At 37.8% G+C, this 12217-nt stretch overlaps 1 protein-coding gene across 1 annotated transcript; it reads left to right on the top strand.

The window, feature by feature from the left end:
* Window positions 1-1865: 1865 nt before the first annotated feature.
* On the top strand, window positions 1866-7439 carry LOC145617571 (DNA replication licensing factor MCM6-like). The gene is made up of 18 exons (XM_081672288.1): window positions 1866-2039; window positions 2131-2283; window positions 2447-2572; window positions 2766-2928; window positions 3043-3236; window positions 3333-3531; window positions 3616-3693; window positions 4160-4389; window positions 4512-4626; window positions 4966-5040; window positions 5122-5262; window positions 5397-5600; window positions 5693-5854; window positions 5943-5998; window positions 6111-6247; window positions 6531-6653; window positions 6811-6941; window positions 7025-7439. The coding sequence occupies exons 1-18, from the start codon at window positions 1966-1968 to the stop codon at window positions 7163-7165; spliced, it is 2502 nt and encodes an 833-aa protein (XP_081528414.1). The 5' UTR covers window positions 1866-1965; the 3' UTR covers window positions 7166-7439.
* Window positions 7440-12217: the final 4778 nt, after the last annotated feature.

The following is a 12217-nucleotide window of genomic DNA, read 5'->3' as shown; positions in this document are numbered from 1 at the left end:
GGGTGGTAAAGCAATTTATGCATCCGGCCGGAAGGCTATTAAACCAATCCTGAGCCACTCCCTTAAGGGTGGCCGGGAAGCATCTGCACCAAGTAGCGTCATATACGCTTTGCAAGTACATCAAGTTCCTGTACGAGGTAATATGCTCCTTCGGGTTGCCCATACCATCATAGGCACCCACTAGTACACTCTTAACTTTTGCTGGTTGAGGGGATGTTAGTATGTCTTGCGAAAACGGAGGCGGCTTATCTCCTAGAGTCAACAAGCGCATCTGCCAGTCAATGGGCCGAGGCTGCGCAGTCGATCCAGCCAGGTAGGGAGCCTGGCCGAACGTCTGGCTATACGGCCCATACTGTCCGAAGATCTGGGGAGTTGGCTGTATCAACCCATTGAGAACTTGAGGGGGCTGATATTTAGATGGCTGAATTGGAATGGGAGTAATAGTGTGAGCGGCTTGGTTTCTGCTGGAGACGGCCGTGTTGGTGTATTGGGAGAAAGGTTGGTTGGAGAACTCATCCGGCATAGTTGGGGTAGAGGCTGTGTCAGAATATGCGGCCCTCTCCCTTTGTTTGTGCCGAATGTAATCCCTTGCGTCCTTGAAACGCTGTGACGGCTCAGGCTCCGCTCTTTTTGGCTGTCTGCCTCTCCCCCCAGCCGACTGTGTTTTCGCCTACAGACTAGAAAGATTTGTCCGTGGAACTCGGGGAGACCTCCCATGCGGACGGCGGAATGGAGTATTACCAGCATCAGTTGCATTAGTCTTGTTGTGCGTTTTCTTGGAGGCACCTCCTTCCCCCTTTGGCTGTTTAGAGGCCAACTCTTGGCGAAGCTTAGTCAGCTCGGCCATTAGGGTGGCTGGGGTAACAGGAGGTTGCTCAGCCTCTTGAAATGAGGCGGTCAAAGGATTGCTAGAATGTATGGTAGTATGTAAGTCTTCTACATATCCGTCCTCGCCTGGACGAGGACCAGTATTAGGTGTCTGACCATCTGTTGCCATAACGGATGAGTATCCCCACAGACGGCGCCAAATGTTTCGGGGTATTTTGTGAACTCCTCGGATACTGGTCACGTTCTCCTGGCAACGAGACGCGGACACCTGCAAACAACGAATATTCCTTTATCGGAATATTCGCCTCCGACAATCAAGTTAGAGATCGGTAATCGGAAAGCTAGAGAGAGAAAGTAGAGAGAAGTTGGAGCTCTTTTAGTGCTCTTTTTCAATGTTATGTCACAATCCACCCCTCCCATCATAAATGATTGGGGTATTTATAGGGGTGGGAGCATGTGCCCCTTTAGGGTTTGTCCCCTAAAATTCCGTGACGTTATTGGCTGCGCAATCAGAGACCGCCACGTGTCATAGGGGGCGCCGTTTTGCGGCTTTCAAGGGTTTTTATCGGGATTTGGGCCTGATGTAATAAAGGCCTTTCCTCTTTCTGATGTTCCATTATACGCTTAGGGCAGCCGACACGTGTCACCCTATCAGGAAGACACGTGTCGCCCTCTCATAGGGACACATGTCGCTATGAGATTGAACCACATATTTGGGGTAATTTTACCCTAAACACCGTGCATGACACGAGATCTAGCCTAATTCTCTCTTTAATCCCCACTCTATAATTTTTCTAATCTCTTTATTGCGATCATTAAAAGACAGAGGGAGTAAAATTTTAAAAAACGAAGGTTATATTATTCTCAAGCCTAAAGACTAGCTTCGAGACCTTGGGCATTGCGCGACCTTCGGGATTGGGCTCATGCAATTTGCTTGATAAACTAGTAGGCCCAATAGTATAATTGGCGGGAAAAGCATTATAAGTACACTAATTTTCCCGCCAAACTCCTCACTCTTTCACACTTCACTTACTCCATTTTCAGATACACCCTAACTCTAAAACCCTTCCCTCCTACAAACCGGCCGACCACAGAGAAACAGTGTCCGAGAGTAAGTCAAGAAATTCCGGCTACACAATGGATTACGGTGCTTTCTTCATCGACGAAACCGCGGCTCCGGTCGAAAACGCCTTTCTCGAGTTCCTTAGAAGGTATATACCTCATTTTTTTTCTTTCTATTGGATGGTGTATTTCTTCATTTTGCTGCATTTCTTTTTTGACTGAATTTGGTTGGTTTTTTAGCTTCCGATCCGATCCGAATTCACGGAATCCTTATTACGACACCGAGGTTACAATCATGGAGGAGTGTGAATCAACCACTATGTTTATTGATTTCTCTCATGTCATGCGATTTGACGATGTTCTTCAGAAGGCAGTTTCCGATGAGTATTTGAGGTACGATACTTGAAGTCTGGGTGTAATTTTGCCATTACTTGTTCAAATTTCACTTTTTGATTATCAATTTTGTTCTGAATTAAGCTTGATTGTTAACTGTTTTTGTTGAATTTGGTGGTTGATTAATTTTTTTTTAAATTTTTGCTCATTTTTTGTTGAGTAGATTTGAGCCTTATTTGAGGAATGCTTGTAAGAGGTTTGTGATGGAGCGGAAACCGAATATAATTGCTGATGATAACCCTAACAAGGACATCAATGTTGCATTCTACAATATTCCTCTTGTTAAGCGGTAATCATCTAAATTGACCGCCTTTTATGTTTAATTTTTTCATTGTGATAGGAATCGATATGTTTGTTGTTCTTTGTTTCCATGTTTTAAATTTCGATTATACTTCAAGACCTTAATTTCGATATGTAGTATAATAAATTAGCTGTTTTTAGGTCATTGTACCCTAAAATACTTGAATTTGTTGATAACGCAGGCTGAGAGAATTAAATACTGCTGAAATAGGAAAGTTAGTATCTGTAACTGGAGTGGTTACTCGCACGAGCGAGGTTAGGCCTGAGTTACTCCAAGGTACTTTCAAGTGCTTGGATTGTGGTACTGTTGTTAAGAATGTTGAACAGCAATTTAAGTATACCGAGGTTAGTCAGTGCTATTGTATATGTTATGCTTTTGCCTACTTGTTTTTGAATGTCATTTGTAATTACTCAATTTATCGATGTTAGTTTAACTAATTTGGTCTAGGTTTGTTGTAGCCTACAATCTGTATAAATGCAACCTGTGCAAACCGAACAAGATGGGTGTTACTTAGACAAGACAGCAAGTTTACAGATTGGCAGAGGGTTAGAATGCAGGAAACCTCAAAAGAAATTCCTGCAGGGTCTCTTCCCAGATCGCTTGATATCATCTTGCGCCATGAGATTGTAGAACAGGCTAGAGCTGGTGACACGTAAGGCATAACGAAACATTGGTTCTATTGAATTGGTTCTAAAGTAGTGCATCTGTTATTGACATTTTTTTCTTATCTCGTTTGAAATAATGCTAGGGTCATTTTCACTGGGACTGTTGTCGTTATACCGGACATTCTGGCATTGACATCTCCGGGGGAAAGAGCAGAGGTTCGTAGAGATGCATCATCTCAACGCAAGGCTGCTGCCACTGGAAATGAAGGTGTCAGGGGTTTAAAAGCTTTGGGAGTGAGAGATCTCTCATATCGACTTGCCTTTATTGCTAATTCTGTTCAGGTGTGCTTTGTATCATGTGGTTAAGTTCATTGCAGATAATAGATATATGGCCACATTTTTCTGACTTTGAATTTGGCACTTTAGATTGCTGATGGTAGAAGAGATGTTGACATCAGAAACCGAAAGAAGGATGGTGATGATGATGAAAGCCAACAGTTTACGGTGTGTTCCTTGAGCTATTTTTTGAAGTTTGATCTACCCAATGTCAGGCACTGCTTGCATTTAGCATTCTGAACCATTTGCATGATGCATAGTCCCATTAAATATGTTTTGGATCTTTCGTTGCATGTTTATGTGATTCTATTTACAGTTGAATGATAAGCATGCATTTTTTTTATCCTTCGTAATGTGTCTAGCAGATACAGTATCAAAGAATCCTGCTTTAAAAGTTTCCTTTGGCCTCCATCATTACAAGAGAATAGCTGGTTCCAGTGCACTAATTATTTAAGAACATACCTGGATTTTCTTTTGTTTCTTAAGACATGTTAGAATGTGTTTATAGCCTTTATCATGCATATATCCAACATCTAAATGATTCTTTACCAAGCCCATTTGATGATTTTATATTCATCAATTTTATATTGAGATTTCTGATACAAATGGGATATATATTTTTTTCCAAATACAGGCAGAGGAACTCAATGAAATCCAAAGAATGAGAAATAGTTCTGATTTTTTTAATAAACTGGTTGACAGCATTGCTCCAACTGTGTTTGGTCACCAAGATATCAAGAGAGCAATTCTTCTTATGCTGCTAAGTGGTGTTCATAAGCATACACTTGAAGGCATTAACTTAAGAGGAGATATTAATGTCTGCATTGTAGGAGATCCCAGCTGTGCAAAATCTCAGTTTCTCAAGTATGTCATTCTTTTAATCTGTTCTGGCTCTGTGTTCCTTATTTTAAGAATTGTTTTATCATTATCCTCCTTATTTTCTTTTTTACCAAAGAGACTAATCATGCTATTATATTTATCTTCAGATATACTGCTGGTCTTGTCCCCAGATCAGTCTACACATCAGGGAAATCATCCTCTGCTGCTGGTTTGACTGCTACTGTTGCAAAAGAACCAGAAACTGGGGAGTTCTGTATTGAGGTAAATTGCCAATGGATATTTGATCTGATTTCTTACGTGTTTCATACTGACTATATAATTCCTGTATAAAGTAATACAAGCAAGTGGTAACTTCTACGTTTGTTGTCTTGTTATTGACTTATCATTTCAGATAAACATTTTGATTGTAAATAAAGGAACTGCTTTAATAGTAAATCATGGAAGATGTTTGAATTGAGAATAGGTATCCAGAAGGGGAGATACAATTTGGATATAATTTCTCTTTAAATGTTCTAGAGTGGTTGTTTTACCTATCTGCTGTTCTTGTTCATCGGTAAAGAGTGGTTGAGTAATTTGATAGCATTTCTCTCTAAACTTTAGGCTGGGGCATTGATGTTAGCCGATAATGGTATCTGCTGTATTGACGAGTTTGACAAAATGGACGTCAGAGACCAGGTAATATACTCTGGATAATTGTCATGAATTTTCTTTTAGAATTCTATTCATTGTTGTAACTTTTGCATGATCAATTTAAAGGTTGCTATCCATGAAGCCATGGAGCAGCAGACTATAAGTATCACAAAAGCAGGCATTCAGGCTACTTTGAATGCTAGAACTTCGATTTTAGCTGCCGCCAATCCTACTGGGGGTCGATATGACAAAACAAAACCTCTAAAGGTAAAGTACTTCAAACCAAATATACATTACTATGATTAATTTATTGCATATTACCTGAGTTTTGTAGATTGTAACTTGGTTTTGACTTTTGAGCTGGTTCTCAGAATTTAAAGTGACATTCTTTTTTTCTGCAGTATAATGTGGCTCTACCTCCAGCAATCCTTTCAAGGTTTGATCTGGTATATGTTATGATAGATGATCCAGATGATCAAATTGATTACCACATTGCTCACCATATTGTTAGAGTACATCAAAGGCATGAAGAAGCTTTATCACCTACCTTTACTACTGCCCAGATAAAACGTTATATTGCCTATGCAAAAACATTGAAGCCTAAGGTCATCTTTCAAACTTCTTCTGCATCAACTTTGATTAGGTAGCTGTATAACAGTTGTTTCACAACACTCACTTTTCTCTTATATTGGAGCAGCTAAGTTTGGAAGCAAGGAAATTGTTAGTTGCCTCATATGTCACTCTTAGAAGAGGGGATGCTGCTCCAGGTAGTAGAGTTGCTTACAGAATGACAGTAAGACAATTGGAGGCATTGATCAGGCTATCAGAAGCTATTGCACGAAGTTTCTTGGAACTAGAGGTATGTTTAATAATTCAAGATCTTTAATTGTTTATATGTATTCGTTGTTTATTGGAGCTCAACTTAATATGTAGGACTTGTCTTTTAGGTACTACCACGCCATGTCACTATTGCGGTTCGACTTCTAAGGACATCAGTTATTAGGTAAGAAACGGAAAGGCAGTCATCTTCTATTTTCTTCATGCACTTGTCTTCATGATCTTTTGTGACCATTTTACACTCTCATTGAAGCTCATATTGATCATGTATAATGCAGTGTGGAATCAAGCGAAATTGACCTGTCTGAGTTTAATGAAGAAATTAGTGATGGTGGAAACGGAGCAGATGCTTCTGGGGGTGATGCTCAGCAGCCTCAGCCTAGTCCTGCAGGGGAACCAGCTTCAGCTGATACAGGTGAGACTGGACATAAAAGCACAGCCAACTGATCTGGCCAAATCAGCCCTCATATTAAATCTTCATCATGATATAAATATCAATTTGTCATTGTTTACTTTGATTTTTTAATGAATTGAGGTGGAAATGGGAAGCAAACGTCCAAAAAAATAGGTTTTTCCCTTTCAGGTTTTTTTGGACAACAGGATAATAAATTTTTTGTGCTCTTTCTATGTTAAAAAATAATCACCTCATGATTTGAGTATAATACAGGCATTAACAGGTAGGCTAATTAATCTTGCAGGAAATGGTGACGGAGCTAAAGTTCAGGAACAGAATTTGGTGATAACAGATGAGCATTTTGACAGAGTGACATATGCACTTGTCATGAGGCTTAGGCAGCTTGAAGAGACTGCTGAGCAAGAAGGTGAAATTACTGAAATGCCTTAGAACACCTGTTTCCATGGAAATTTTTTTAAGCTGCAGTATATATGTTGTGACTTGTGACATTAATGAAACTACAGAAGCCTGCCTTTGTGTGTTGACTGTCATTCATTAAGCTTGTTGTTTCAAAAACTCCGCAGGGAAAGGTCTTCTTGGGACTAGACAGAAAGATTTGATTCAATGGTATGTGGCACAACAAAATGAGAAAAATAGTTACAGTTCTATGGAGGAAGCTCGTAAAGATGTTAAAATAACCAGAGCTATCATTCAGGTAAAGTAGTTAATTTGCCTTGTACCTGAATGTGACTGTTGAGATTATACTAACAATATATTCTGAATATTTATCGTCTGCAGAAATTGATTAAAGATGGGAATCTAATAGTTGTGGATGATGGTACGCAAGCAGTGGCTGAAGGTGAAGATCCTGGGCATCAACCTTCAGTGTCTAAAGACGACAGGATCTTGGCTGTTGCTCCTAATTATTTTATAGAGTGAGTTATTCTGTTATTTTGCAATGTGGGTGTAACTTAATACTCGTTACTTCCAAGTTAAGGGTTTACAGCAGCCTGGGCTTCAGATGAAAGATCATGCATATGTAATTGATCATCTATTACCCATGTGTAGAGTAAAATGTAAAATTTACATGCCCTGATTGTCTCCTGAATAAATCCTATAATTTCAGGAGGTTGTTTCAGGTTAGGAATGTAGAAAATCATGATTGGGTCGTCAGATGTACTTGGTTGAAATGCGATTTTTTTTTCCTTCTAATTTTTACTCAGCGCTTTGTTAATCTAGAACACTAAAGTTCCTTTAAACTACTGTCGTGGCTATTGAATATTACTTTGCGTGATCATCCATGATTATGCAATTAAACTAAACTCTCGAGTTAAAAAGAACTGCTTCTATTCGACACGGGGTTCTTATTTAGATAGAAAACATAGAGGATCCTTGAACATATATGCCTGTTTTTGGAAGCTTTTCCACAAATTCACTGTAAAGGCTAACAGGAGAAACTCTAAATCTCAATTTATTCTCTCCTAATGCCTGAGGAAAATGTCTGCAACTCAATAATCCTAAGGATTGTGCTCCTTTCTTGAGTCAGCTCAGTTTAACCAGAATAAACGTGATCTATTTGTAAAATCCGTTTATAAACGAAAGACTAGAACGAGATTATGTAGTAAGATCAGAGAATCATCACTACACGTCTATGGAATATCAAAGGATTAGCTCAACGTGATTAGATCCATGCACCGAACACAGGAGCTTAGAATACCTTCATCTGCAGGAAGTGAATCTGCAGGATTCTTTAGAACTAGTTTGTACAGATGCAAGGGGGAAAAAGCATAACTATTTAGTTCATGGCTGTTGAAAGAAAAACTCCAAAAGGGCAGGGATGGAATGGTTTTTAGAATCCCAAAATTTACACAATACAAAGTCAGCGGATGGAGCAACTTCTGGTTAGCAGTTTCAGCACTTCAAATGGAAGCACTAGCATGTCTACAGTGGACGTTACGAATCTATGATATTCTAACAAACTCAGAAAATCTGGTTCAAATACTACAGGAAGAAAATGCAGGTGATATATAGGTTATTTGGACGCAGCAGTAAATCTGGAAAATCAGCAAGAAGTTCAAGTGGCGCAGTATCAGCAAAAGAGAGACAGTACATCAAACACCCCTACTTGCAAAAGGAGCTGCAGCTACTTTAACTTCTCTCTAAACTTCAGTAAATTTTATTAGCCTGTTTTAAAAACAATGCCGATAGATATTAAGCAAAACTTTTTATATACGGTGGTGGAATATACATCGGTACCAGAATCCATGTCTACAACAGAATACAGTAGCAGTGCACAGTCTAATTTAAACAAGATACTTGTATAATGTAAGTGAGCCTTCCCATGCTATACTAAGAAGCCTATAAACATCCCAAGATTTACTGAAAACATCGAGCAACAAATTGTATGTGGACACATCTGGGACACAACCAATTTTTTTCATTTCTTCAAAGAGATCCCAGGCCAGTTCAAGAAGACTTAAAATCCAAAAGCCCTTCAATTAACACATAATACAATTCCAGCATAGCTTCAATTTCACAGCTACTAGCCCGTAAAAAGAAGTCATGTGCCTCAGGCCCTCAAGTCCCCTTCTATGTTTGGACAAAACCTTGAAGAGTGGCACTAAAATTGAGTCATCTTGTCAAAGCTCAGAAAATATCAAGCTGTCAACAAACACCGTAGCTTTGTCAATATTTGTTTGAAGTAGAACCCGACTGATAAGATCCTCCCTAATTCCCTAAATGACCGGTCTGCACGATGCTGACCATGAAATAAAAAGATCTTGATGACAGTCAAAGCATCCTCAGCCAGTGAGCTCTTTACTAAACTAGGAATGAGAGTGAAAATGTTACAGAGTTAGCAAATAGTGACTTCCCTATATGGTGGATCAACAAAAACGCATCACATACTCGGTTTTTTTTTTTTTTTTTTTAAACCATAAATGAGAGTATTATAAGTAAACACATTTGGAATACAATTCATGTGTCTCATTTAAAAAAAAAAACTTCTTCACAGCCCTATCAACCTCATCATTTCTGCAGAGGCAGTCTAAGAGCGTGGTAAAAGTAACGGTGATTGGTTAACATCCAATTTTTACCATGGCTGAGAATATAATAATAGCCTCTTGTACTCTGCCTTCCTTCTTCAAGCCAGATAGTAACGCGTTGTAGGTCACTACTACTGTCGGAGTAAGCTTCATCTGGCTTCAATCTTTGATACATCCCATGCCTCATCCACTTGATCAGCCTTGTAAAGCATCGGGATCACAACCATTTTCTACCATCTCAGTGATCAATTTGAATGCATCGTCCACTCTCCCAGCCTTAGGGCCTATTCTGTTCAACTTAATTTCAATTCAGTTCAATTAAATTCAATTCAGTTTAGCTTCAATCAGTTCAGTTCAGCTCTATTCCTAATTTCCATCTCTCATAAACAATTCAGTTCCGATTCAGTTCAATTCAGTTCAGTCTCAATCAATTCAGGTCAGTTCAATTTTGTTTTAGTAAATCGAAACAGGCCCTTAGAGCAACTCCAATGACAAGCAAATTTGACAATTAGCTTGGCATGCCACATAAGCTTTTAATCTAATTATCAATTTAGCTACTATCTGCTCCAATGGCTAGCTATTAGCTTAGTAGTTGTTGTTGGATAGAAAATACATGAAAATAGCTTAATTGGTGCAATATTCCTTTTATTTTGAAAAGTTTAATAAAGCTAATTTGCTTAGCCAAGCTAATTGAGTTTTCTTGCTCCAATGGTCAAACTAGTAGCTAGGGAATTATTGAAATTGTAAGCAAGTCCCTAGCTACAACCATTGGAGTTGCTCTTAGTGTAGCACTTCATTATCATGTTGTAGGTACTAGAATCTAGAGCAATTCCATTTTTTGGAAGTCCATTAAAAACATCATTTACCTATGCAGGGGTATTGCTTTTGTATTGCTTTAATTTTAAAACTTTCGTTTGGCATTGAGGTGGTTTTCTGTTTTTTGATTTTTAGAAGTATATGATTTTTTTTTTTTTTTTTTTTTTTTTTTTGCCACAAAGAAGTATGTGATATATACCACATAATGAATCAAAAATTATTTTAACTTATTAAAATCATGATAATTTTGAAAACTGACAACAGATTAGTAAAAACACCTTTTTCTTGTTTTATGTTTTAGGTTTTTGGTTTTCAAAAAAACAGAAAACTGAAAACCAAAAATGATGTCAAACAAGCCCTTAAAGTATTGCTTTTGTTTCGCAGTTGATGATTGTATTACTAATCCATCAAGTGCCAACGATTACAAGAGACTTTGAGCTTATGCAGGGCTATAAGACATTATTTCATGCAAATTTCGTAATATGACCCTGTCATCCTAAAATTTGTTTTATACACCCGGGTGACCGTACACCCAACTAAGCTAAGGTTAGTTTTTGCTCTTCATTTGACGATTTGAAAAAAAAAAAAATCAAAATACTCATGGGGTGTAAGGTACACCCGGTGTATATAACAAGCTTTCCTATCATCCTATTTAGTCTTGTAATTTGTGGGACATATTTTCTTGCTTTTTAGATGCTAATGAACTGCAAAATTTGATCAAATGAAGGGGGAAAAAAATTAAAGAACCATTATATTGATCTAAACAAATTCTTACAACATTGACAGGGAGACTTCTTTCTAAAATTCCAACTAATTTTGAGAAAAATTACAATAATAACCCTGCTTAGAGTATGTGATCGTCTGATCGACGTGATTGGCGTGGAAATTCAAGTAATACAAATAATAGTCATAGGTACCAATTAGATGTTAGTGTAGTGGTGATTGAAAGTACATTTGGTAGGGAAAACTTGTGTTCAATATCGCAATAATAATTGGGAGGGGACTGGAACATAACCACCTAGAAGAGCCAGAACTGATCCACGAATTCGGATTAGCCCAAAAGATAAACCGGGTGGAACACACACAGAATAAATAAAAATAAAAATAAAATAAAATAGAAAAATTAATAGCCATATATAAGTCATGACGCATATCAGTATATCCCCAAAATCATTCAGGTTGGCACTAATCATAGAGCCAGCAGAAACTGTTCGTCTATAATCTTAATTAATTAAATAATTAATTAATTATTTTGATAAGAAAACTGATGGCCTACATGTATAGCACTCCCCTAATCATACGAAAAACCGAAATGCTAGCAACGAAATTATTTTGTATATAATACTTAGGAAAAATTTGACGTCAACAGCTCTAATTATATGGCCGATATTCTTCAAAAGGTTTCAACTATCGATTGAAATCTTAACTTTAGGGAGTTCATCTCGAAATGGTCTCGTTCTAATACATTTTTAACCGATTAAATAGTGCCACTTGTTTTGTATTCATTTGTTGTAATGAAAAAAAAAAATTAATCCTCATCCACTCAAACACCAACCCCTCTCTTTAGTGAAAATAGTATAGGAGGAACTAGAAATGGAGGAAAGTTAGACATTTAAAAATGCATAACAAGGGATATTTATGTAATTATACATTTGTACAAACGAATGCATATTCAGGTATCATTGGATGATCAAATGGTACCACTGAATATACAGTGATACTATATATGCATATAATGGTATTATATATGCATTCAGTTGTACAAAATTTATGCATAAATAGTACCGCTGAGGATTCAATGGTACCATATAAACTTTCAGTGGAACAATCAACATGTGGTCCCCCATCACGTGATACAATCCGACCAAAAAATAGGTGGGGTCCACCTACAGACCTCTCTCTTCCTATCTCTCTCATTTTTTCTCTCTCTATCACGTGTTTTAAAAATATTTTAATCAATGTTATGCATTTACAAATGCCTAACTTTCCTCCCTTTAAAATTCCTCAATAGTATAGTGCACCCGGGTGCACCATGCGCATGGTGCACCCGGAAAGAACATTAGGTATATTTTAAAGAACATGGGGAAAAAAAAAGAACATGCTAGCGTCGGAAAAAGAACATGCTAGTGTT

Source organism: Chenopodium album, chromosome 26 (genome assembly GCF_948465745.1).
Source record: "Chenopodium album chromosome 26, dcCheAlbu1.1, whole genome shotgun sequence".
Classification (NCBI taxonomy): Eukaryota; Viridiplantae; Streptophyta; class Magnoliopsida; order Caryophyllales; family Amaranthaceae; genus Chenopodium; species Chenopodium album.
The sequence above is the reverse complement of the archived record's forward strand: the minus strand, read 5'-3'. Positions and strand labels throughout refer to the sequence as shown.

Bases quoted from the DNA above. Each gene is read 5' to 3' on its own strand.
- LOC145617571 (XM_081672288.1), top strand. From the start codon at position 1,966: ATGGATTACGGTGCTTTCTTCATCGACGAAACCGCGGCTCCGGTCGAA. The intron at 2,929-3,042 runs GTTAGTCAGTGC...GGTTTGTTGTAG, and splicing joins AGCAATTTAAGTATACCGAG to CCTACAATCTGTATAAATGC. The intron at 5,855-5,942 runs GTATGTTTAATA...CTTGTCTTTTAG, and splicing joins GAAGTTTCTTGGAACTAGAG to GTACTACCACGCCATGTCAC.